The sequence below is a fragment of the Dicentrarchus labrax genome, unplaced genomic scaffold (genome assembly GCF_905237075.1).
Source record: "Dicentrarchus labrax unplaced genomic scaffold, dlabrax2021, whole genome shotgun sequence".
NCBI classification, from domain to species: Eukaryota; Metazoa; Chordata; class Actinopteri; family Moronidae; genus Dicentrarchus; species Dicentrarchus labrax.
Genome location: NW_026136709.1, coordinates 19,028,379 through 19,056,082, shown reverse-complemented (window position 1 = coordinate 19,056,082; position 27,704 = coordinate 19,028,379). Strand labels below are relative to the sequence as shown.

General features: G+C 40.7%; 1 protein-coding gene across 2 annotated transcripts in view; it reads left to right on the top strand.

Annotated features, from left to right (window-relative positions):
- The first annotated feature begins 725 nt into the window (after positions 1 to 725).
- gpr158a (G protein-coupled receptor 158a) overlaps positions 726 to 27,704 on the top strand; it is a 66,181-nt gene continuing 39,202 nt past the window's right edge. Inside the window, exons 1-2 of one of the 2 annotated variants that reach the window (XM_051410812.1) lie at positions 726 to 2,079; positions 13,934 to 14,039. In XM_051410812.1, the coding sequence (XP_051266772.1) occupies positions 1,217 to 2,079; positions 13,934 to 14,039 (969 nt within the window). In that variant the 5' untranslated portion in view covers positions 726 to 1,216. The remainder of the gene's footprint in view (positions 2,080 to 13,933; positions 14,040 to 27,704) is intronic. The other variant, XM_051410813.1, reaches the window with a different exon arrangement.

Sequence of the window (27,704 nt, the reverse complement as noted above, 5' to 3'; positions counted from 1 at the left end):
TAAATAATTACATTTTAACAAATAACACTTTTTTTTTGCTTATAATCACGAACATTTAATGTTATAGAGAATTCGGCTACTTATTTTCAGGGGATTTAATTTAATTTAAGGCGTCTAGTCCAAAGTATACACATCTTTGGCCATACAGTGTGTATACTGTCTTTAATCAAATATCTTATTGACAAAGAAGCAGCAAAAATGTGGCAAACCTGTTCCAGTTGCTTATTTTAACTTTTAGTTCCTGGGTTATGCATAAAATAAATCCTCAGAATGATGTTTCAACCTATCTTCATGCACAAACAGAAACGCCCCATCCCTTAATATCATAAGAGAATGTGTTTGTTTCAATTGTTTCTTAACTTCAAAGTAGATTTAATTAAGCTTTTCGACTCCTGTAAATGAGAACAAATGTATATCAATGATCTAAATTAAGGACTTGATTTGGATAAATCAGCCACACTGATCCGTTTCAGCACCGGACAGTTCCCTAAGCGCTTCATCCGTTTCAGCACCGGACAGCTCTCCCCCGCGCCACCGAAACGCTGCGCCGTGATTGACAGAAGAAGCGGCCAAACGCGGATCAATGGCGCTTCTGGAGCCCTATGCGATGATGGAGAAGACGGGCTTTAAGGGTTCACAGCTCCTGATGTGTCTCTTCGTGGCTTCTGTAGGCCTACTTAATGCTTGTTGTGGTCGGAAGGGGGCGGAGTGCGTTTGTCATCCAAGTGAGAAGCTCCCTGACTCGGTGCCTCTTAAAAGAAATATATAAATATAATAATAACCTGCCCCCTTTTACCCCTCCCTTCCTCCTCGGTTTGATTCAGTCTATGTAGCCTACACGCAGAGGGAGAACGTCCGCCGCACGGCAAAGGCAAGACAGTCTTGTCTACAGTGAGGGAGAGAGAGGTGGGGGGAATCAGCTGCAAGCGGATACTCAACATCAACAAGCTGTATGAGGCATCTGTAAAGAAGAAGAAGGGATTTGGCGAGGACAGCGAGGGGGTTCCTTACGTCCCCCCCTCCCTCTTCCTCTGCTTTTTGATTACAAGAAACAGAGGCGTGGAGCTTGCAAGAATATCCTACAAGTGGTGAAGCGATGGTTTAGCGGAGCAATTTGGTTTTGATTTCTTTCTTTACAGCACACACGCCCAACGACACTGTAATTCCGAGCAGCAATCCCCCCCTAAAACATCTGTGGACGCTTTCCTGGAGGGAGATGGCTGTTTTCCGGCTGTCGTTGCTGCTGCAAGTGGGATTTGTGATCGGATCAAACCATAAATACGCGGAATGGTCAGCGCATGGGGGAGATATGAGAGCACAGGAGCCGATCAACGGCGCTCAGACGCACCGTCGGCAGCTGGCGCATCTCCGCGCCGGGGAGACGGCGGAGCTGCAGCAGAAAACAGAGGAGCATCTCCCCAGGGTGGTCACGGCTTTTCTTCACACGGGGGACTCGACCACCTTAAAGCACGCCAACTGCTCGCGGAGGTACGAGCTCACCTCTCTGCGGGGAAGGTCACAAGCCGTCCCGCATTACTCCATGAGCAGCGTGCTGGATACGGTGCTGCACGCCACAAACTTCCTCAACATGATCCTGCAAGCCAACAGGTCCAGGGAGCAGAGTCTCCGGCGAGACATTGAGTGGTACCATGCCTTAGTCAGGAGTATACTGGAGGGAGACGCCAAGATCCACCGGGCGGTTGTCACTTTTAGCGCGGATACGTCCGTGGCGGGGCCCTCGGTGCTCCTCCAAGCCACCAGGGCCGGCGGAGAGATAGTCCTCCAAGACCTCTCCAGCATGGCCCACCATCATCTGCACAACCGCACCGCAGACACAGAGTGGTACCACGATGTCAAAGACAAGAAGAAGCCCAGTTTCCATAAGAGGGTGCTGAGCCAAGATTTTAGATCAGTTGACAATTCTTTAAAAAGAGGAGAGAGTTTTATCCCGGACAAGACGCATGTCAAGTGGTCTGCCCCTTACCTGGAGTGTGAAAATGGGAATTTTGTTCCCCGTTGGCTTTTGACCTTATCGGCTGCTTTCTATGGCCTGAAGCCCAACCTGGCTCCTGAATTCAGGTAGGCACACAGCTGGTTTAAAAACTGAAAGGTGACATATAAATAGAATTAGAAAATCTGGTGCAACATCTGGTAACAACAAGCTCAGCAAAACATCACTTTTGTCGTTAAAAGACCCTGATCATAAAGCACATGTGGTGCCTTTACTTATATAGCCTAATAGTGTGAGAAAGATGCATGTCCTAAAGGTGAGTTCAGGTGACCACCAGTGCAACTCCAATCTCCATACATGTACCTAGATTGGGCTTAAGGTGCTCATACTTGACTCCCCAAACATACCACAGCTTCCCACTGGCCTCCCCTTGTCTTACAAGTGGGGGTTTTCTTCTCTCCTCCAGTCTGACAAGGTGGCACGATGCTAAAAATAACCCTGGATGTTACTGGATGTAGCAGTGGTGGAAACCTCTGGCTACAGGCCCTAATTTATTTTTCAAACTCACTCTGCTGCATGCTTTACTACTCAAGAAAATGTCGTGTGCCCTTTCTTTTCCCTTCTTCAAGGAGGATTGCTGATAAATCTGCGATGAGTCAGAACCTTCCTCAGATGAGAGGCAGCCAATTTAAAAAAAAAAAAAAAAAAGCACAGCAGCCAGCATCAGCATATGAAGACAGGCTAAAATATGTCTCATATTTGGGTGCTTTGTACAATCGTGTCCTAAAGCCACCCCTGCTGCTGCAGCCTGCCTGTGTAATGTGCCATATTTATGCTACTGGTCCTGATGTGCAGTGGAAAGTGTTAAGGCTTCATATGATCCGGACCAACATCTTCCCAATGAATATTTAATCCAGATCACTAGTTGTGTGTGTACTGCCTTCAATGAATCTTTAATTGATACACTTGAGTCGCTCACAGGCAGGCACGGATTGCAAATGAGTCAAAACCTGCAGTGATTATACTGTAATAGGCTATCAGCTACCTGGTGTTATCCCAGACTAAAGCCTCTCAGAGCAGCTTCACTCACTTAGTCTCACTGAAGCAATCTGAAAGGAAATTAGCCTGCACACTCAACTGATGAGCAGTCAAACCTGTTTTACACCACAGCTCCAGTTTACAAGCCAAATGTATGATTTACTTTCCTTCCACAGACAAAGGAGCTGTTTTGTTTTCCATTTTTCCCCCATTTTCTAGGCCTCCCCCATGAGATCGAAGGTGTGACATGCGTGGGCGTTTGGTATTGTTTAATGTCCCTGGAGAGTGGCCTGTTCAGTGGCACTAAAAGAAACATCCCGCTGTGCTTCAAGGGGCAGGAGGCCAGCATCCACGCATGAATTTCCTTCTTTTTGGATTGGTTGTAGAACTGTTATTATGATAAAATATGGAAAAGAGTTAGACGGAAATTGATACCACTCTCACATGTAGACAGTAAATATAGAGCTACAGCTGGGCAGCCAGTTACCCTAATATAAAGCCTGGAAAAAAGGGGGAAACATCTAGCCTGGCTTGTTTGTTTCACAAATGCAGTGTTTATTAGTGAGCTTTAGTTTTTACCTCTGGACGGAACCAGACTAGCTGTTTCCCAGTTGTTTATGCTAAGCTAAGCAAACTAAGCTGCTAGCTTAGTGGTGTTGATTTTCTATTCTGTCAGCAAGAAAGTGAATAAACCATACGTCCCCCAAAATGTTAAATAATAGATATCCTTAAATAATAGAGCCAGGCTTGGACCATCTGGGCAAATGTTTGACCAAGAAGAATCTCAACGCTTATAATTTAACAAGCCTGATTAATAGAATAGTTCCGTATTTTGGGAAATATATTTATGTAAATTCTTGTGCAGACTTAGGTGAGAAGATTGTTACCCCTTTTAGGTTTGTACGGTAAATATAAAGCTACCACCAGTGGCCAGTTAGCATAGCTTAGCATCAACCGGGGGGGGGACACAGCTACCTTGGCACAAGACTTTAGAAAGTCTGTCGCATAACCTCCTGTTAAAACCACAACTTGCCAGATGTTATGGGATTCTTTTATTGTTGGCTTTGCTTAAAACTGGACCAGGCTAGCTGTTAGCAGTCTTTATGCTAAGCTAAGCTAATTGTCTGTCAGCTGTAGCTTCATATTTATTGCACAGATGTGAGAGTAGTAAGGATTTCTTAGCTAACTCTTGGCAGGAATAAGCGTTTCTTCCGAAAATGTGACCAAAATGCTGCCTTCACATGTCCTTTTTTATCGCATCGCATCGTCCCTCTCTTACTTTGTTTCTTGACGGCCATCTTTCAGACGCTCATATCAAAGTAGCATGCGGCTCATCCTGCATCCTCCCCGTGCCTCAGCACCCTGCCAGATAAGAAACAGGAGAGGAGGGGATAATACAGCTGCCTCAGACATCAGCTCTCCTCCGTTTCCCATCCAGATGAATACACAATCAATACAACAATGAATTAATAATGAAAGATGTAGAACAACAACCCTGGATGGGCCATCTTGATTCCAGCCTTTTAAAGCTTCAGTCACTCCCTGTTTGGTGTGATGATGTTGCAAAAGAAGCAAAGTGGCTTGTTTTTGAGTTTTTAATGCACCTGGCATATGGAAATGTACACAGATTTGATGCTGTTTGTCGAACACGCAGGTGCTAAACAACTAATGTGACTTGTCAGAGCAGGAGTGCATGGACATGTGTTTGTGTTGGATCGACCTGTTGTTTCTGTGAAGGTGTAAGAAATCGCACCTCTCGCACTTCATCTCTTCTCCTCGCGTCTGTCTCTTCAGTTGCACTCCAGTCACAGGGGAAGCAGCTCAGACCACACAGAGAGAACTTCCAAGCGTGCAGCATGCTATCTGTGTGTGTGCGTGTGTGTGTGTGTGTGTGGGTGTGCATGCCATTGTTGGAGGTTGAGACATTCTTCAGGATGATATGTCCTGTCCTAATTGGCAGATCACTCAGACACAAACTCGTAAAATGCAAAAACCCCGTTTGAACAAACAAACAAAGTGGGAATACACAGAAGAGGAAGGCAGGAAGAGGGAGGCAGAAGGTGGTGGGTGTGTTAGGTGAACACACACTGTACTTCAAACTCACCTTTCACAACACAGACCATAATTGCTTTGAGGCTGAAGCTCAGGCAGCAGCAGCACTACGATAAGACAAACTAATTGAAACTATCTAAAAAGTACAAGAAAATATGTATTTTTTTCAGTATATTTCTCCAAAGGCCAAATAGGTTCTAATTAGATGGCAGAATCGTCTTCATTTACGCTTGGCTTAGCGCTCCATTTTGCTGTACAAGCAGCTAAAGTCTGGACAGCCTGACTGCTGTGGGACGCCCAGCCGTCTAACAGAGTGGGAGGCCTCAAGCTCCAGGAGGAGCCAGCAGCATCTGCTTAGATGGACACCATCCAGGAACAAATAGGAAGGAAACCCCACAATTCCTGGGGCTAGGCACGATAATCTTTTGACAGTAAACTGAGATGAAAGCGAGCAGGAGAAAAAAAAATTGCATCCAAGAGGAAAATTAGTGGAGACTCAGAGCTAAGAGGAAGCTTTCTTACCTCATAGAGATGTTAGAGATTGTATAAGTGCACCTGAAATGAGTTGTAGATTTTCCACTCAGTGCAAATCTGAAGCAAGCAGGGGTTAAAAATCCCTAAGGTGCTTCATCTCTCCCTGCTGACGTCACTGGGACTCCGCTGCTCAGTCAGGTGGCCTGTCAATACGATGCCTTCAGCTAGTAAATGTCAACGTTATAGAAAATCCAACTACCAGCCTTTCTGGCTTGCTGTAAAGAGATATTATTTACCTAATAATACTGCTAATAATGAGAATAATCTCAATGGTTTTGATGCTATTATGCTGCTGTAATTCGGTTGCCTCTCAAAGGATTATAAATCTGTAATATTGTTACTGTAGGTTTATCCCTCAGTAATCTGGTGTGAGAAAAATAGAGCCGTGGTATTATAGAGGAGGCCTATGGATGGAACACTTTGTTGGGACTTAAAGTTTTGTAAATATTTGAACAAAGAATTTAGCTTTCAGGTTTTAACATTTTTGTAAGTGGACAAAAAATGTGCTGTGCTCCCCAAATTCTGACAGACCTCCAATCTGCAAAACACTACTTTCATGATGTAAATGTATTATAGTAGATGTCTCATAATAAATATATGACCATTATAACGGAGGATAAACACATAAAATAGACAAATTAAACACCGTTTTGCAGCTTTAAGACATTTGATACTGAAGTTCTGTTACCTAATAGGCAGATAATCCTTTGTCCTTTTGTTCATTTAGTGTATCTCGCTATAATATTTCCACAGAGGGATCACAACAGTTTCATTGTGTCCTATCTTGTCCTGCAGCTGTCAGCAGTATTGTATGATTTTTAATTCAAGGGCAAAATATAGAAGAGGAGGAATTTGAATGCAGTTTCATTATGCAAAGTGCATGCGAACCAGAATAGTGTTGGATAGTTGAATATTGCTTGCATTAATTCTAAGATGAAGTAAGAAATTTGATGGACATTATTGGATGATATGGTTAGAAATACAGAGGATCATGATGTTTATTAAAATAATTAGACAAGAACTGTTTAATTCTGAATTCTAAAGCTTGTCCTCAGTCAGACTATCAATCTCCTCACAAACTGTCAGGTTTCCTTTGTCAGCAGCTCAAATTATTGAACAACTCCGACTTGGTGATTTGGTCTTCAGAGGAGTGCCTTTAATGACAACAGTGTCAAGAGTCCAGAAGTGTCAGCTCTCATAAAAAAAAAAGAAGTCTTTATTTGTTTTCAGTGACAGTTGCTTTGCCATCGGCGCTGTGTCTTTTTTGATGACCAGCGACAGAACTCAATAAAATGACCCAGGTTGCACTGAAACGCTGGTAGACAGGCAGCATCTTGCCCAGCGGCTATACTCACATTAGCTTCTGCTCGTCTTGTCAGCTTAATGTGTTTCCATCACATAACAGACATTTTCCTTGGGAGGCCTGCACAGTTCTTGCATTGTGATTATTCCATGACATAATGCACGAACTGTGCCCTTCTAAAAGGACAGCAATGTGTTCTCGTAAAGACACTGGGACAGGAGGAATGTGCATGCAAGTTCATCCGGGCGTGCAAGTCTTCTGGATACATGGATAAGCTAAAGGATAATGTTTAAGCTTGTGCCAGTCTTCCATGTTCACCTCTGCTTTATATTATTCTTGGTTTATCTGCACACAGTCAGTGTGTGTCAGTGTGGGACGTCAGGGCTTAGTCCTCTTGCTTCAGAAGAAACAACCAGATTCATTCTTGTGAAAATGTACAACCCCCACTACAACAGCATGAGCATGAAAAAACCCAGTGATGTCTTAAAATAGCTTTGCAGATGATTCTGCATTAGTATGTATGTGCCTAAGTTGTCATTAATTACAGTGTCATTAATTACAGATAATCACAGACATTTAAAAACTCCACAAATAGGACATTTTAGTTGTTTCCCAATTCCATATTATACAAAGTAATGAGTTCAAACTGGAAAAGAGACAACAACAACAAAAAAACAAAGTTAGAGTGCAAGGTTTATCTGGTTATTTTGGAGTGTGGTGTTGTATATTATTGACCCACAATGCAGTTGACAAAAGTAAATATAGAGACAACTCACAGCTGCAATGAAAATCTGAATATGATGATGAAACTGGACAGAAATAAAAGTAAGTATCTCATTTGGTTTAGGTTGGGAGGTTTGACTGGTAGTTGGATTCTAAAATCACAGTTTGAACATTTAATGTTAGTACCAGTGTTGGAAAGGGTTAATTAAATAATAATAATAATTAAAAAACTACATTACATTATTTTTTCATTACTACGCATCAAAAAATCCTTTATATGAACCTGCATGTCACATCTTCTATATTAAATAAAAATGATGATAAAATCTACTTTTTGTGCCATTTTCTATCAACGAGGCGAAAGGTTGCTTGTTTCCCAATTTTGGTTTTCCCATTTCAAAACAAAAATCCATTGGCCGCAAACTGTGGCATCTGTAGATAAAAACAGCTCATTGTAACTTAACAAAAACACAACAATTTCTATATTCGGGACATTAAACACTTATGGAAACATACCTATTAATATAATATTACATGTCTGCCAATAGATCCTGCTCAATGCCTCAAGGACCTCTAATACTAAAAACAGAATATTACTTTGAACTGTGTACTATCATGAGTTATGGCAGGTAACCATGTATGTATTTAAGAAAAAAGTGAAAGTATGATGATATTGCGTCGGGAAAGCACTAAAAATGAGCCAAATTGCACATATTAGCCTCATGTTATCACCCTGCAGTGCCCACTTAGCCACATGAGAGATAGCTAATAGCTGTTAATAGAATAGATTCTTATGCGGCGGTTGATCTGGTATTAGTCTTAATCCATTCACTGCACTTCATTGTCTTACCACATCTCTGTAGCAGAGCAATTGATTTACTATGAAATTAACTACGACAAAAATCACATGGATCTCTCCTTGAGTCTCTTCTGTGCTACGATTACTTGAAATTCAGACTTTACCACAGCCTCCTGTTCTTTACAGAGCAGCTAAATGGGCAAATCAATCTGAGAGACCATTTTCTGGGCCTGAATAGAGACGTACAGCTCAAAGCGTATTGGCCTGACATTCAGTATTCATTCATGAATACATCAAAGACTGACTTGTAACAAAGAGGACACATGGAGGCCTTCATTGCGAGAATGTTTTGGTGAACATCCTTTTGTAGCCTATGAGCAATTACCCAGATATATCTGCAGTCAACTTCATAATGCTGGGGCTAACATTAGCAAAGTCTGACTGGTCTGTCAGAAAGACCAGAGCCCCTGCTGGTGGGATGCTCCTCTCTTTGCTGGCCTGGCCTTTAGACCCACAAAGAATGGATGATGAAAGGAGAGAGCACTCTGTTTCCTGGGGCACCACTATCTCCTGCTCTCTGTGATAATCCTGTCTTTATGCCCGAGGACCTTGATGGCCACCATGATGCTTCTGCCCATGTTCCTCGTTGCCACTCTCAAATTACGACCCAGTCTTTGTGCTGCACGCATTTTTAGCTGCTGTCAGGCCTAGCACACGTGCTCTTTTTTTTCTCCTTTTTCTTTCACAAGCTATTTTATACGCCATATGTCCACTTTGGCTGTGATGCTAAATATTGCCTGGAGAGTTAGAAGCAGAAGAAAAAAGAGGAGGCTATTGTGGGGAAAAAAAATGGATAAAAGAGGCTATTTTTTCTTTGTATAGACTCTCGGTTTCACAAGCAAAACCCGAGCAAATGTTAATGCTTGAGCTGCCAGTGAAACAGACATTTTGATGAATCCTACATCTGAAATAAATGGTCCTGTTCTTGGGCTGCGTGTGTTTCAGTGTGACTGTTTCCTACATATTACATAACAGAGAATTGGAACGGAGGTAATTTCTCAGCAAAACAACCAGCAGTGCAGTGGAAAACAGCGAGGTCAGTTTGCCCCGAGGCAGGACCGGAGCAGCAGTTATTAATAACAGAAGTACAGGAAAAGAGAGCGTTGCACTCACCCTGGTGTCTACTGGGAGCTGGATATAGTAAACTAGCTCCTATACAGCTGGAGAGCATGCCACACCAGCACTATTTGTGTGTGTGTGTGTGTGTGTGTGTGTGTGTGTGTGTGTGTGTGTGTGCATTTGCTAAGAAAGCGAAAAGCTAGATGGACGTAGAGAATTATGGCCTCTGAGTGATGCCAGTGACTGCCTATCATGATCTCAATATTAATAGGTATTGACATGTTCTTATCACCACATTGTCAATATATAAAAGAGCTAAAGATTTTTTTGGGCATAGCAAGTAAGTGCTGCACATTATGAGCCCTAGAAAGTAGAAATATAATTTTTTAACCACTTTTCTTCCACTATGAAGCTTTTATTTATCCTGCAAAATAAGTTATAGTAATCAAGCCAATTGGACAAAGAAGCCAAAGTGCCAAATTTCCCCAGGGCCCGAGACCTTCAAAGTCCTTCCTCCACTGTAAAAGTTTGTGAATATGAATCACTAAAGCACAATATCAAATGAAATAATCGGGGCATTCTTCTCAGACGTGCATCATTACCTGTCTTGTCTACCTCTGTTGACATTTAGATGATGCATTTTACTAAATGCAAATGACCACTTAGGCAGTCAATAAGGGCCCCAAGCTTTAATAATAATAATAATAATAATAATACACTCGGAGACGAGCTGATATATGAAAATAACCCAGATTGAGATAAAATTGACCTTTCCTAAGTTCCGCCCTGTGCCCCAATAACAGTTGAGCAAGCCTTGGTCAACTTTCTTCTTTTCTATACTTCAATATGTTAAGTGCTAGGTACTAGTTACATCTGAAAGCTAGCTCATTTAAATCAACTCTTATTAACTAGATAGATAACGTTTTGCTTACATTAGTTAATTTAAGATTAGAAGACTATATGTCGCTATGGCCTGTTAGTTAGCCATAGTAACAGATAGTAACAAAGCCATAGTAGGCTACTGTTGCTATGGTTACTTTAATGTAACTTTACCACTAATTAAGGGGCGGGTCCAACTCTTGACGGGTGTCTTCTTATACAATTTTGACAGAAACCTATATATAAATGTAAATATCAGAAAAATCATTTTTTACTGACATTTTTCACAGCAGACATTTTGATTTATCACAGCTGAAAAAGCACCAGTGTAACCAGTAAAACTAATCATTGCTCCTCATTGTCAATAACCAGGTGATTATTATTATTATTATTATTATTGTTAATAATCACAGTTGTGCTTTTTCTGCTATGATATGTCAAAATGTCTGCCGTTAAAAGGGCTTAATATAGATCAGTAGTGAGCTTGCAGTGCTTCCTGCCATCTCTTGTTTAATTACACAAAACTTGGACTCTTTCTTCCCGACAGTGATAAAGCAACACTGACAACACCCTCTGCCGCTTTTTGTTTTGTGTGTTGTTTCGCTAAGTGTCTGCGAGAAGCTGGTCTGACTGAAGCGTTACTATGGAAACCACACTTTGTGTTCTCAAAACTGAGATGGGACAAGGTGTTTACATGCCTCGGTGTCCCAGCTAACATCAGCACATTCCCTTAGTGCATTATGTGAACTGATCCAGTGTCAGTTACTGTGAGCGGTGCTGACGTTTGTGCTGCCAGTACGCTTCTCTTTCAGTTATAGTGGCTATTATATGATATTGCTAACTACCCAGTTGTGTTGCTGCTTTGTATTGTGATTTAAATGCATTACGTACTGTGAGCCTGTCTTGGAGACACATTATATATAGACAACGCTTCATCTTATGGGTCCATAGTTTCCTAATCAATACCTAGGGAATTTTCCTATGTAATTTGTTTCAAATTTTGGGGAAAATGGAGACAAAGCTGTGAGCTGTGAGTTGATTTTATATGGAGTTAATCATATATAGCCTCAAAAACAGACCATGAACACAACAACAGATCATGATAACTTTTTTAATTCTCCTGTTCTGATCTTGTTTGTATTTTGAGTCATGTTTGATCTGAAGCAGCAACAGTCGAGTTCATTATTACTGTGCAAGTGATTAAATTGAAAACCAAAGGATCGTGTCACGCATAGTGCAATTATTTAGTGACATTTGTATTTGTTTGTAAAAACTGCAAAGAAGAGTAGAGTAAGGCGTGAAGAGGGTTGTCCATTTAAGAACGTGACAAATCAGGTAATAATGTGCTCCATTAATATCTTCCTGAGACGACTAAGGGCTCTTTAACAAAGCAGCACTGGGGGGAAAAATCCATTAATAACAGAAATTATAGCATTCTAATTAAAGCCTTATTAACCAGTGATCGTATAAACTTACACACTTACTCTAAAAGAGAAGTCAACCCTATAACAGATTTCTAGCCTGTACAAAAGATAAATAAGTCCCTTCCAATGCTTATGAAACACATATCCTTCAAACTGAAAGGCCAAAATGAGTAGTGACTTTACCCTATCTGTTAATCCTAAAAGAAAATAAAACCCATGTGAATGTTGATGCTCAAACAAGCATCACAGCAGTTAAAGGTTATTACAAAGTCAGTCACTGATTTATTGTCAGTGAAGCAGCTCCAGGTTTTGTCTGATTAAACAGATTACGGCACTGATTCAGCTGCTGCCCTTTGTCTGTCTAAGGTTATACTTCCTGTTAAAAGCTATACAAGAACATCCACTTTTCTTTTGTATCAGTTGTTCTGTATGCAAATGTATGTGAGGGTGTACCGTATGGAGAAACTTGTGCATGCCGAAAGCTGGATCAGACAAATGCCTTTTTTCATTGGTGCACAATATCTCTTGTGTCATGACTCTTACAAGCAATAACTCTTGAGCAAGTCTTTCACAAAGTTTAAAGTCGGTATAGATTTCCTAACAACATTAGCCTCGGGCTGCGCTCCATTTTTATGTATGCCAGAAGGGGAAACTTGTATGTGGGCTGAGGTCGCCAACAGACAGTTCAGGGGTTCTTGCTGAAATGCACATGTCTAAAATGTATTGTCTTGTATTTAACAAACTGAATAAAACATTAGATATATACAGTATGATTGCTTCTTTTTCTTACTCGGCTATTGGTTTGTCCGGTATGCCGCAGCTGTTAGGTAGAAAAGACATATGCCACACCAGTGTCAGAATCAGAGAGAGACTGACCTTCAGAATCAGAGACGCTGACCTTCTCTTCATAGAGCTTTAGGCAGCTAAGTAAGTGTAAATCCTCAGCAGCCCAGTTAGACGTTCCTGCCTGGCTCAGCTGGCCGAAATGGAGCGAAGACTCCAGCCTTTCCAAGCTGCCGTCGCTGAGTGTTTTGTTGTGTTAAGTGATCTATCTGCAGTTTATCGTCTCTCTGTCAGGTTGAGTTTCAGCTGAGCAGGAACAGAGGAGATTAAGATGTGGACCAATTTCTTTCTGTTTCCCAAAAAGGACATGTGTTTTACAGTTTTTACAGAAACTCAGCAATCCATATTGTTTTCTGATTTTCCATTATAGCCTGTTACGCATGTGGTTTGAAAAATTAAATCAATCATTTGCTGTAAATTTGGGGGGTGTAAACAAGAAGTGTAATGTTGCCATTGAGTCAGTTTGACAAATTGGCAGCATTAAGAATATGCAGAATTAGCTGTTTGCAGTGCACGCATTAATGTACAGACAACTATCACTGGATCACGTTGATGCTTAAGAAAACTTGAGGATTCTCAGGCAAGGCACTTTTGGAATCTGGACTCTTTTTTTCCTATGATTTATAAGCAGATTTATAGATGTTCATTGGCTATGTGTTCACATTTGACTGAGTTATGACACTGTGAAGGAGACACAGTTTTAAAGTACCTTAACTGACTGCATGAGCTGTGTGTCACTGCTGCTGTTGATAAGAGGGCAAAATTAAACTACTTCTACTAAACTAACTTCATATTGTATTCACCCGTCATGCACTTGACTTGTCCCTTTGCCTCACATCTCTGGTGGTTTAGAAGATATACCTCTGTGTACCTTACATGCAAAAAAATGGCTAAGAAAATAATCATTCCTACCCTTTTTAACCACACAAATACCACACGAAACATTGGATTTCTGTTTTTCTCAGTATGATCCTTGATATTGTGCTGTACATGGATGGACTTTCCCCCACTGCATCTGGCCTCATTTCTGTGTTTCAATGCCCCTTCTAGTTTAGTTAAGAGTTATTGTCCATCACAATACTCACATCCAATCATGCATTTATCAGATTTAATCTAGTAGTTATTTCCCTGAATTCTATCTTTGAGAAAATGTGTCATTTTTCAAAACTTGTAGGGGATACAACCTGTAAAAAAGCAGCATCCCTCAGTTTGCACTGACAGTCTTAATTCGTCAACAGCCGGGTTAATGGTGTCCTCCTGTCTTGCAGGGGCGTGGTGCGCGTTGACATTAATCTACAGGATGTTGATATCGACCAGTGCTCCGCTGATGGCTGGTTTGCTGGAACCCATCGATGCAATACGACCACTATGGAGGTGAGTGTGCCAAACATGCGGATTAGACAGAAGATTGATTCTCTCTTGAAAACTGAACTGTAACGTACACACATTCAGTCACATCTCCACGAACCACTAAATGGAAAAGCACTAAATCTGTACATCTGGTGATGGATGGCTGATTCTTCATTAATGATACTGTTACAACCCACTACCACTTAAATAGACACTATAGGCAATCATTTAAAATTATGCACATGAAAATGTCTTTTTTAACATCTATTTTGAGATAAGAAATATTTATTTGAGGAATCAGTTGGACTTATTTCCAAAGCAGATCACAGTTACAGTGAGTACTTTTCTTGCTTTACACCAATAGTAACAACTGTTACTGTGCAAATAATCACTTGATACTCATCCATATAAATGTATCCTTTGTGTCAAGTTTGCTGTGAAAAAATATTGTTTTTGTCACACCTAAATCCTTTGTTAAACACACCTGCACCACCTCCACCCACTTTATTATCTCTATCAAGGTTATTGTTATGAAGTATGATGTGTTCAGTTTTGTGTAAACCTAGGTGGCCAGATGGGCCCAAATGGACCAAGGTTCACTTAATTGACAGTTTTAAGTCATTTTTTAGACATTAGACAACTAACAGAGATACAGTACGCACTATACTTGGTTCCAAATCTTAAGGGTCTTTTTTCACAGGGTCAAGAGATATGTTTAACTTTAAATTAAAGTGATGTGAATGGAGGTGGAGAATTGGAAACGTGTTCATCATTGGCAGAGAAGAAAATAGCCCTGGCCATTTTCATGCTTATGAAAAATAGGCTGTCTCAAGGCCTTGGAACATGTGGGCAGAGCTCTTGGACAGGATGATAAAACTCTCAGCACTCTGCTATTTTTAAAAGGATGTAAAATAATCATATCCTCCATTTTGAGTGAGGGAACTGTCATTCATTTCTATTTTCAATAATGCTATTTAGAATAGAACTAATAGCAACTAATACAACTTGCAAGAAAAAATAGTTTTGTTTTTACATGGCTGTATGGCTCAAATTTTCCCAATTACTATCTTTTCGGTCACCTGTGAGCAGATGAAACAAGTTGTAAACACTTGCACTAATCACCTTGAAGGTTTAAATGTTGGAATATTTGGCAACAGTTGCCTATTCACATATTATTAAAGGTCCAGTGTGTAACAATAAGAATGGTCTATTGAAAGAAATGGAATATGATATTCATAGGTCTGTTTTCATTAGCATATAATCACCTCAAAATAAGAATCGTTCAGATTTCGTTGCCTTAGACTGAGCCTTTTTTTATCCACGGAGGCCGCCATGCATTTGCGTTTTTTATGTGTTTTATGGCCACCCTAGTTTCTCCCTCACGCTTGGAAAGGGAGGGTGAAGCGAGTGAGTTGGAATCTGCAAATACACTATCAGATTAACAAATCCTACACACTGGTCTCATTAATATAAAAATATTGATTGTGGCCACTTTTAGAGATGTGTAGTCACTGAATATATATATTGGAAATAAATCCAACTTAGGCCAATAATGCCGTATTATATTCCAACTGACAACTTTACTAAAACTTTTTTTTTAATCACGTCATTAATACTTTCTGCCTGCTTTGATGGTAATCTTTAATTTCAGCACAGAGCGCTGCTGTCTGGCTAGCAGCTAGCCTTCTGGTCAAAGCGCCTCGATGCTTCTTACCTGCCGGTGCAGTCTCTTCGTTAAGAGCGATAGATTTTGAAGAGGTGCTGTAGATCAGACTGCTTCATAATGCATGTGATGTAATGGATTGCAGTGAGCCTCTTTGAATAATTAATCACTCTCTTTGTCTGAGTACTTCCACCTCTCAGTGGACAGTCAATGCCAGAGATATTTGACATAGTGGGTGTGTGTGTGTGTGTGTGTGTGTGTGTGTGTGTGTGTGTGTGTGTGTGTGTGTGTGTGTAAGGTGGCTACAAGGAGAGAAATACATTGTTGCTGGTATAGATTTAAGCTGGGTTTGCAAAAGAATGATCTCTGCGTGCTTACAGTGCAGGAGTGTGTTAGTGTGAGTATGCTTGCTTACAGCTGAATGATGAAAGCTGTTGTGGCCAGGAATTGTCTTGTCTTGCATCACAGGTTTATCATACAGGAGCTCATTATCTGCTAGATAAACAACATAGATCAGAAGAGCAGCAGTGATTTTAACCACCTCGTTATCTCTTGTGAATGTGTAAGGCAGAGTTTATATTGTAATTCATAAATCGCGCAACATCCCCTCACATGATAGTAGCCTTCTGCAAATAAGAAGTGCAGAACACCATCTTCGTGTCTTCCCGTCAACTAACAACCTACCTTCCCGGCCAGCAGTACAGCTGCTCAAGTTGTGGAGGGCCACGTGGTGGCCTTGGTGGCAATCAACCCGATAGAGGAGTGGCTCGCAACAGATACTGAACTGGACTTGGAAATCACATTAAAGCAAACGTTGGTCTCCGTTCACAGTTAACAAGTTTTGGAAAGAAAGCTGACAAGAAAGACTAGCCATGTCTAAATCTGTGGAATATAAACCTTAGTGTTCAACTGTATCTTGACTTTCCCAGTTTTTTATGTGTAAGAGTGCACGACCAGGTAAATCAGAGGTGACGTGGGAGGCTGATATTTCTCCAGCTATGAATAGAAAGCACGACTGCAGTGTAATCAAGTCTTGCAGGGCCGTGTGTGCGTGGTAATGTGATAAAACAGCAATGGAAGGGATGCCCTGTATTTGCAAACTGGGATTCATTTTATTATTGCTGTATTTTTTTTCTCATGCAGGTATTCCCTCCACATGCAGCAATTTGTTGTTTAATAGGTTTCTTTGGGGCCATTTAAATAAAAGAGACAATGATTTCAGGCTGCTATAGATCCTAGGTAGGAGTATTTTCTTTGTTTTATTGGAAACAAAGCAGTTAGTTTAGTTGGAGCTGGAGCAGTTTATTTCCTTAAGTGATTCATTGACGTAGTCACATTTTCATTCCACCCTCAGATGCTCTTTATATCAGCATTTGCAGCATTTCCACTTACATGTAGACACCACATTTTATTTTGCATGCACAACTCTGACAGGATTTATCCAGCATCAGTGAATTCCTTTCATCACACATCCACTGTTGTTCTTCTGCTCCTTAGCAGCGTTTTAAGTGCCACCATTCCAGCAATTGAATTTGACAAAATGCAGCCGTTCCAGCCAGCCAGCCAGCCAGCCGGCTCCCTGGCCTCCCCTCACATCCTCCCTCTCAAGCTGCTGTTTGCCCAGCCAAGCATGCAGGCAGCCCAAACTCAGATGGAGGCAGATGCTATGGATGACTGATTCACCAGGCAAGCAAAGGAAGGCAAAACAAAATGAGGCTCGGACTGTTGACAGGAAAAATACAATATCCCAACAGTGTCAGAAACCTATGGTTGTTTGAGGGCAATGCTATTTAAAAACCAACAATTGTTAACAGATTCCATTGATTCTTTCTATATGATCATATTCACAAAACCCTACTTAGTTTTTTCTACCAGTGCTGCCATAGTTGACCCTAGCTATATAAAATCACAAACTGATGAGATCAGGTTGTGGGTTGCCAGGTTGTGGTGACAGATGGGTTATTGCGTAGATTGCGTTTCATAGCTCATCTGACAACTTGCTTGACAAACTCTATGTACGATGATTGTTCATAAAAAAGTTTGAGGGGCGGGAGATGCCCTAAATATGTCTTAAGTTTATGTTTAGTTAGGTAATTGGTGCACTCTCTTAGTTCAGTAGGTAGACTACCCACTACTGGAACAGACATGGCTTGGAAAGCCAAACTTTCAGCCATTATTAATCTTATTACCTCATCTCTGGCACTTCCTTTACATAATCTCACTGTTTTTATATATCTCTGTCACTCTTGTAATGTGTTTATGTATTATATTGTATTGTTGAAGCACTGTACTGATGACATTAGGCACTAGCTTGTTATAACCTGCCTAGGGACTACAGATGAAAATCATCTTATTAGCTTAATCTGGCACATTTACATTGACGTGTAAACTGCAATGTTGATTAATGTGCATTGTCCCTGGTAAAGAAATAAAAAAATAAAGTAATAAAACCCAGGAAAATTGTAGTGTTGGCAGTGGACCGTGAGGAGATATTTGATGAATTTTAAAAAAATAGTGTATATATAGAATTGCATTAGTTAGAATCACTTACCCCACCTTTAACCGTCGACAAAAAGGACTTCATGAAATGCTGCAGCGTCTTAATACATTTAAGAGAAGGAAAGAAACAATATATCATTTCATTGTTGTTAATCAGTTGTTTCTGCAAATAGGCACTGCATACATCACCATTGAATTATAGAAAATCAACCAGAGTATGCCAACGCTGCTGTCAAGTAGAATATATAGCAATCAATTTCATGATAAACTCTGACTGCAGACCAGTCGCTGAATTTATTAGGCCGAGAGCAAACATTGTATTTTCTTTGATTATGACTTGTGCCAATCATGGTGAAGCTAGATGAGTCATTACATAGCCAAGCATGGAGCCCAAAGATTATCAACTACAATCTGGACTTAATTTCCTGTTGAAAAGGTGTATACATGCTGTTTGAGGCCGACGTTTTCCTGTCTTTTTTTTTTTTTCCACCTCTCATCTCTTACTAATGGCACTTCCAAAGTCTAGGACTTTGCCGCCCTGGGGGCACCTTTCATATGAGAACGCGGCTGTGGATGATGATGAATGTTTCAATCAATTAGCTTATTGCTCAGAACAAGTGGTGGAGCCCTGGGGGACTGAAGCCTGTGAAAGGCAGTGACACATAACCTGAATGATTACTCCAGCCGGCACGACAAGGACTCCTGAATCTCCGCCGTTTCTTGTTGAGGGCTGTTGAGTGAGAAGAGTGGGAGGACTACTGCTCAGAAATGAACATTTAAAGCTAAGAATGATATGGAAACAGCAGATTTTGTGTCATAATACATGGATTTTGAGCTTTAAATCTGAAAATGTAATACTCACTGCTACTAATGTAATTTTGTTTAATATCAGTGACGGTAAATAGGGTTGCCAGCTGATTTGTAGACTACCACTGATGCTCTGAAGTTTGAGGTTAAACCATCTAGTTTCTACCTTTTTGCAGCCATAGCTGTGATGCTCTGGGGATGGTAATGTCAGTCCATCACTTCCACAATGAAAAATCTTAACAACCATATTTTGTGCAGATAATCAGGTCCCCAGAGGATGAATCCTGTTGGTGATTATTTTTTGTTATTTTCCTCTTCTTGTAGCATTTCCAGTCCACACATTCACACATTTTAGAGGTGACAGTGGTGTACAAATTCACTTTCCAGAATGTATTTGCTAAAATATTCTGTTAATAAAATGCAAGTTTGGATTGAAACTCTTGCCAGAGTGAAAGTGTTATAATTTATTTCATTTCAGTTGATTCTAGTGCTAAAGCTAACAACCCATATGGCTGCAAAGGACTGACTCTCCACACCAAAACACACCACAAAATAGGTGTCAAACCACTGTGTGGCAGGGTGATGGTGTTGGTGTTTTGTACACTCAACAGCATGTGTGGTTTATCTTTGCCTCGCTGTGGTGCTGTTTCTGTTGTTGAAAAGCTGAAGTGGATATTCCAGCTCTGTCTGTTGAATCACTGTTACATCTTGACCTTGGTTCACAAGGTTGTCCTGGCCCAGCCGGCTATCATCTCCATCACACGCTGATTTCTCCGCCGTGTACCTTGTGCTGCTGAATTAATAACGCCATCAGTGTTAAACAACCGCTGCTACCCTCCTGCTCTCACCTTCTGTCTCTCTTCGGTTCTCTCTCTCTCTCTCTCTCTCTCTCTCTCTTGCGCTCCCGTTTTTGCACACAGAAAAGTGGCCACAACACCCTTGTTATATTGACTTATATGAATTCCCTGGATGCTTACCCTGACCCCCACTATAACCACTATGACCCCGTTGCCTTCACTAACAGTAACCTAAGCATAATTTTAACCTTAACCAAAAAACAGCCATAGCCCTGTAATAAACTTTTTGACTTTCAATTTCACCATGTGAACAACTTTAGCTCCACTGCAATCAGGTTCTTGTTCCCACTTTTCCACTTAATGACTTTCTCTCAGCTTCCGTTGATAAAACTGGCTGGCTACGGAGGAGAATGAGGGGAAACATTATTTTAGCTAAAGCTTGTCCTTCAAGGAACAGGCATATGTTTGTTAGCAGCTATTTGAAATTTTTTTTTTTACAGTAAATGTGTAAATTGACTTTTTTCGCCTCAATATGATTATTACAAGTAGCCTACACCGACATAATGACATAGATCAAAAAATCTGTCCACTGTTCATTAACAATTACTGCTGGATAGCTGATTGCCATTAAACCAGGGTCGACCTACAACCTGAGCCATTCATGTCATGCTTTGTTTCTGTGAATTACATCTCATTGTCTCTTGCAATCTTTACTTGCAGCTGCCTATAATTTACAAAGATTAGAGAGAGGCTGTGTATCGTATTGGCAACTATTATAACAGGTCCTTTATCTGCAAGGCATGGAAATGGCTACAGAAGAACATACATTACCAGGAGAGTGTAATGTACACTTTTGCTCAGCCACTAGCTTGTTTTGAGTGCACAAGAGCCAGAATATACTAGTTCTCCTATTTTGGCTGGTTCATCCAGTCTGAGAATGGCAAGTTGGATTGATGGGATTCATTTAAAACGCTTTGAAAAATGATTGCCCACTGAAATTCATTAATCAGTGTGACACAAAGAAGATTGATTTGGGCATCAGAAATGTTGCTTCATTTGCATGCAGAGGTTTTAGGCCTCATTCCGTCTCATAATGAGTTGTCTTTTGTGTTAGCAAATCATCTATTTTTTTTCCTCCAAATGGCAGATATTCTGTAAATGAACCAACCAGTATTCCACTGCTGAAATAAATGATATAAATGTATAATTAAATTGTTCCTCATATTAACTTAAGTAGTGTAGTGTTGTATCCCAGAACACAGTAATCTATTGGATATGTGCTTTTGAAGTTTCTTAGTCTAAAAGGAGTTTTCTGCCATTGTAAAAATGAGAAACTTTCTCCAATACAATTATTTCTGTCTGCAAAATGAAACAAATTGTTGAAGATATCTCCTTTATACTATATATATTACCCTTTGCTTACAAAAGGGAGAGATTTTATCCCTGATAAATAATAATGAATACAGGAATTTATGTGTTCACATAGATAGATAGATTGTATGTCACGTCCAAATATGTATTTCTTCAGTGGGACTTAATTGTTCATTTGACATGCTGCATGCTGTGTGAACTCCCAAACCCCCTTTGTGAATGTGATACACATCAGTTGAGCAACGGTGAGTAACGTTTATCTGCCTGTTTCTCTGACAGCTTCCCCGTCCAAGTGTTCCCTCTACGCTCATTCAACAAAAATGCTTACCCCTTCATCTACAGGCCCTGCCGCATATTATAAGATAAAAATAGCTTTTTAGCATCTCAGGATTTCCCCCCTCCGTTAGAAGCACAGAATCATAGTGGGGCAGGGATTCCCACAAGGGACCCATGTAAAGAGTAGTTTCACACCAAGCCGTGGCCCTTTCAACCTGCTGATCTCGTTTCAGCTATATGGGTGGAGAGAAAGGGCTTGAAGCATCCTAATTAACTACATTCCTTGCTATGTTGCCTATTAGAGTATGTTCAGGAGCCTATAAATAGGGTAATTGCTAATTATCTACAGTGATCTCACCAAAGCTGTGATTATGCTTCAGAGTTGATAAGGGTGCTTGATAGGAAGGCAATAGAATACTGCTGTGCACCAGCAGATTTAAATTCCTCCTTCAATTTGAGCAAATCCTTTTGTGAATTATGCAGCATTGTAGTAAAGAAGAAGAGAGACCAGGACATTAAGTCTTACTCATGACCAGGAAATAAAAAAAGGCAATAAATGTGGGTTTCTTTCCACTGTAGAAAGAAAGATTATGGATGAGCAGATGAGATGTATATCTGTCGGTGGCTCAGCAGATGGATGGAGTGTTACATCTTGGAAACAGTTTTATAAAGTTTTCACTGCTGCAGAAAGAAAAACAAATCTTTTTTAAATGTTTTTAAAGCGGCATGAAAATGAAACATCCAATACCACGTCGTGCCAAGACAGTCTGGGTCAGAATTCTTGAGTGTACTTTGAATATGATCTGTAAAATTTCCCACATTTCATCAGCCAAAAAAATATTCAGTTCAGATCCAGTTTGCTTGCACTATTCTGTCATCCAGGAAATTTTTGTGTTACCAATAAATGAAACCACTGATATACAAAATTCAAATCCCACATTAAAGAGCAGTAAGATGCTTTGTGTCCCGCAGTCCTGCCTCCTTAGGGGTACTGGAGATGAAAACATGAAGGTTGACGGCTGTCAGCCATAACGCAGTGGGACGAGAGATCACAGGACACTTCTGGTTTTAACTTTGGCCCCCGGCCCCTGGCAGTACAGCCCTTCCTTAACCACTGTCCTGCTAATTGGCTCTGTGGGTAATGCTGGAACTCTGAATTTACATGGAAACACTTTGAAGACTTGAGTACACTCGCCCCCGGGCGCAGTCTTACAGCCGCTCTGCCCAGACTTAGCAGCACACGGTAAACCGAGGCAGAAAGCAAACATTCAGTCCAGGGAGAATGGGAAAAAAGTGGAATGTAGAGGTAACATTTGTCTAGGGACCCATGAGATTGGATGTGAAATGAGTACAGCCATATGCTTACAGAAGATAGAAATAGACAGAGAAAGAATGAGGCATACAGACAATAAGTAATAGAGTGACGGTAGCTTGGTTTACATACACAAAAGCAACCTGCCTTCACTTCAGTTTAGGTCTGATGAAGCTGTTTACATAACCCTAACCCTGCACTGAGCCTCAATGTCTCTACACAGACAGAAAATCCAACAAATCAATAATTTGTTTTTCACATTCCACATTAATTTATTAATTCATCTGGGTCCATGCAAGGCTGGGGTACAAGCCCAGACATCCTTCTCCTCAGCTATATCCTCTGCTCCTCCTGGGAGATCCTGAGGTGGTCCCAGAGCTGTAGGGATATATCATTTGTGCAGTGTGTTCTGGGTCTGCCACGGCGTCTCCTCCTAGTCTGACTTGCCTAAGAATACCTCCACAGAGAGAGCAAGGGTTCTAGTCTGAGCTTCTTGCTGATATTGAAGTTACTCACTGTGTCCCTGAGGGCGATTCCAGACAAACTATTTTTAGCTGCTTGGATTTGCAATTAAATCCTTTCGATTGCTACCTAAATCTAATTCCCATAAGCCACAGTAAGCTATATAATATAGGGACAAAAGCAGTTGTATTTTTACAAGGTCAACAAACAACCTCTTTATCCAGGGTTTTTCCATGTGTAGTGCTGAATCCAAAATGTTTTCTACATCCCTTCACATATGATAGTCACAAATTTTCTCCATTTTTCATTAACAAAGTCAACATTAATGGCCTGCAATGGGTCAGATGGACAGTGAACTTTAGGAACAACTACAAGGAATCATATGTGGATTCAAACAAGAACATTAAAGAACGCCTAAACTTTGGGAACTTAAAACACAATTTGGCTTACTTGAATCATTTTCAAGCTACACATTTGGATGACAGGGGTTTGAATTAAGGAAGAACTGCTACAGTTATATGAGGAGAGTTATGTATGGTGAGTGGACAACCGCTGCAGATTTCCCTGTTCTTCTTCACCCAACGACACTATTGGTGCCCGTTGTCGCTGGAGGCTGCTGTGAGGATGTCAGAAAACTTTGTGCATGCTGAATGCTCATTGTCCTTGTTCTGGCATGAGCGTTCTAACGTACGCGAGCGGTACATCTATTTGCCGGGCTGTCTGTTGCAAGTTGCAAGAGTCAACATTACTGTGCAATTTAGCGTGCTAACATGGAATAAATATTTGCCCGGCTGGTTCACTTTGACACTTACATAAGCTGTGAATGTGATTATGAAAGCAATATCCCAGTGGTGTCTGTTGTGTGTACTAGTCTCAGCCTGATGGCAATGTTAAGCTCCCTCTAGGCCAGAGTGTTTATCTCACTGGTGTTTAGGCTTTGGTCTTTGGACTGCACCCAAAGCGAGGCCCCTGCTGTCCAGGAAGCTCTGCTCTGGCTAACTCCTGCTAGTTGACCTCATTTAAAGGCCTGGCTCTGCTGTCTAGCTGTCCCTCTGAGCACAGAGCCACAGCCATCCAGCTCCCTGCAGTGTCACTGTGACTTGTGTGTGTCTGTACGTCTGAGTTAGAGTAATGCACAGGCCTGAAATTGTGGTCTGAGCCAGATCCAGCGCCAATTTCTTTAGCCCAGTCCCTGCCGAAAGCCAAAAATGCATGAACCCGGCCTGAAGCAAATATATTGACGTCAAAACTCATTTCTCTCGCTCTCTGTTTTCGCTTCTGTCTCTTTTGCTCTCTCTCTCTCTCTCTCTCTCTCTCTCTCTCTCTCTCTCTCTCTCTCTCATATACAGAGCTATATACAAACTAGTTCACTTTTCAGTCTTGCTGCTGTACCTTATGGACCTATTCATCATGAGGCATTAAGTGAGGAGTTTATATTCTCAGTGACAGCCAATTAGTCCGAGGATGGGGTTAAGGACTGTAATATTTGACTTAAACCACTTTATATTGTACTTTACTTTTTACTGACTCAATATTGAACATTTTTCTCCTTGTTGTAATTCTAATTCTTCTCCTGATACATGTTACTCTCTACATACAGCACCTGTTGTATTTCTATCCAAGAAAGAAATCAAATTCATGTCATAAATTAAGTCACAATAACATTTCATATTAATGTTGACCTGGCCTGAATCACGCCCTTTGGTTCCCATTTCATTAACTTATATCCAAAGGGACTTCCAATAAGTGCATCCAAAACAGTGTGTAACCCATCCATATAAAGAGCTAAAAGTGTAAGAGTGCTACCTAGGCTTTGGCCTTAAGGCTCTACTTTTAGTGCAAGTTAAAGGGACATTCATTCAATTTATCCCTCATTAGGCTAGAAACTAGCAAGAGAAAAGTAAAAGATAAGAGCAGAGATAGTCCTCACAAAGGGTCTATAATGGGTCTTGCATTATATTATTCTCACTTTCTAAATAATACTCTCCATGAGTAGGGATTTGATTTTAAAGTGTAAATGAAAATATATACAGATCTACTGTACATGTACATTTATTTGATTTAATGAATCTCATTCGGCAAAAAGAAAAGAATCACAGCAGGATTCTTCATTGTTTAACAGAGCATGCTGAACTGTTCTTTATCCTTCCTTTAAAACAAACACCGTCTTTCCCTGGTGCCTTCACACACATCTTGAGCAGTCAGTTTACAGCACACAGCACATACACATCTGCTCTGTATATGCTCCTTCTCGCCTCGTTTCTATGCATTCTGTCGTTCAATCTGTAATTATTGGACAATGAGCTTTCCTCAGGGTTTATGTTTCACTCTGTAGGATCATTACAAATATCTACAGAGGCCTATTAGTGGTTGATTAGGTACGGTGTTGGACCGGAAGAGCGTGGGCTTCTTTCAAAGAGAGGAAGAGTCCTTGGCAGGCCCTAATTAGCCAGCAGCATTGAGCAAGTTCCTGGTTTCCTGGTCAGGTGGAAGACGCCTGGCCTCCGCATCAATTAGTGTTACTCTTGGAGTTGGTTTTTATTCCCCCGCTTCATGTCACAGAAAGGTGAGGAGAACTGCTGTGTTTGATGTCAGGAGGAAGAATATGTCGAGTGTGTGCACATTTGTATGCAGGGAGTGCTGCAGTCTAATGTAGATTATTGCATTAATGATGTACAGTAGATATGCAGTTATGGTGAATTTAAATACAAAACTAAAAAAATATCAATAATCCACAATAAACATAAACTGCCACAGACAGCTAAAGTTATATATAATATAAGTGATTTTGATCACAACTCAAAGTATCTCTTTGTCACAAAGTTCTGTTCATTGAAGACCATGTAAAGATTTGGCATCCATCACACAAGCATAGTTTTATTTCATAATACAGAAAATGTATAACAACACAACATAACCATGAATAAATAAGGCAAAATGGCTTCAACACTATGCTATAAAACCATTCCAGGCCATTATCAACCACAATAACACTTCTAAATGCCTGTTTATGCTGAGGGAATGGTCTTTACTGAATCTCAGCAGTAATAGTGGCTGCAAGAGGCCTTACCATCTGGCCCAGTGTCACTAAAATGAATTAAAACGTTTAGGTTTCTGTTAGCTCAATGCTAATCCACATTCACTTTCAATGTGTAGTTCAGAGGTCACGCACTATGCTATAGTGTTCCAAAGTAGGGTCAGGGTCAACAGTATAACTCCTACAAAAGCCCAAAGTCATAAACAAGAAAGAAAGCCGATAATTGGAATTCAGTAGCTCTCCCAGCACCACCAATAAACATGTCTATCCACTTAGTGTCTGTGTGCACCCAGAGCTCAATGAGTCTACTTCATATTTATACAGAGGCTGGACAAAACAGAAGAAGTTGGACTACCTGGTAAGAGCTGAAAATATGTGTCTGTGAACTAAGTTAGCATAGCCCCGATCGATCTGAAATCCATCCAGATAAAGAAAAGCATTTTAAAAGTTGTTTGCTCGTAGACTTGCAGACAGACCTGGAAAAGTAGGAATTCAGACTTTTTACAAATCGCCATCAGGATGTAGTTATTTCAGCTTCCTTTTGATCCATTCAGGCTCATACCACCATTGTAAGCTAGATTAAGGGGTTTGGTGGGAACACACCATTAGTGTCATTTAGGTTTAAACTAATGTATTCTGGGCAGTGTGGTATATACAGTAAAGATGTGTATAATGAAATATAATTTCTCGAAAACATGTTGATATGCTTTATGCACTATTGCACAAAGCCAGGCCCAGGCAAGCAGACACTGCCCTATTTTAAGGGGTCACAAGCCAAAAGGGTTGGATGAATATCATTATACGCTACAGACTTCCCTTAATTGGAACTAAGGGTCTTGCCAAAATTATGGAACAGCCTCAGACCAAAAGTGGGGTGTTTTTTTTAGAAATATAGTATTTATGCCTATTTCCATTTGGTCAGCACTGTGATTTTTTGATTTTGATAGAATTTAGCTCACTATTAAATTATGATTTGATCACAATGTTACAAACAGCATTGATATAAGAAATTGCATACGAGTCAGGGAGAAAGAAAGAGGGCGACTGAGTGTGTGTTGTGTCTATTTTGGATTCCTGCGGCCCTTTTATAAGTGCTCTGTTGCAGGCGAACCATGCTGGTCTGACAGCGTGACGCACTCCGATAAAAAGGCTCTCGCTTGCGGTCACACACATGTCACCATGGCAATTAGCATGTCAGAGTGTGCGTGATTGACAGCTGCCACAGCTGGGATGTAAACAACAACGAGTGGCGCTGGTGGGGAAACCTGGGGCGTTGGAGACATACAGTACAAGCTGTAGTGTCTCTGCTACATGTGACTGTCATAAAGAATAAATGAGGGGGATCATCTTATTTCTGTATCCACAGGAAGATAACGGGAACAGATGGAATGAAACAGACACACTATTTTTTCATAATTCATTTATTTTTGTCACAGTAAAGGGAAAATAAATCTATTTCTATTTC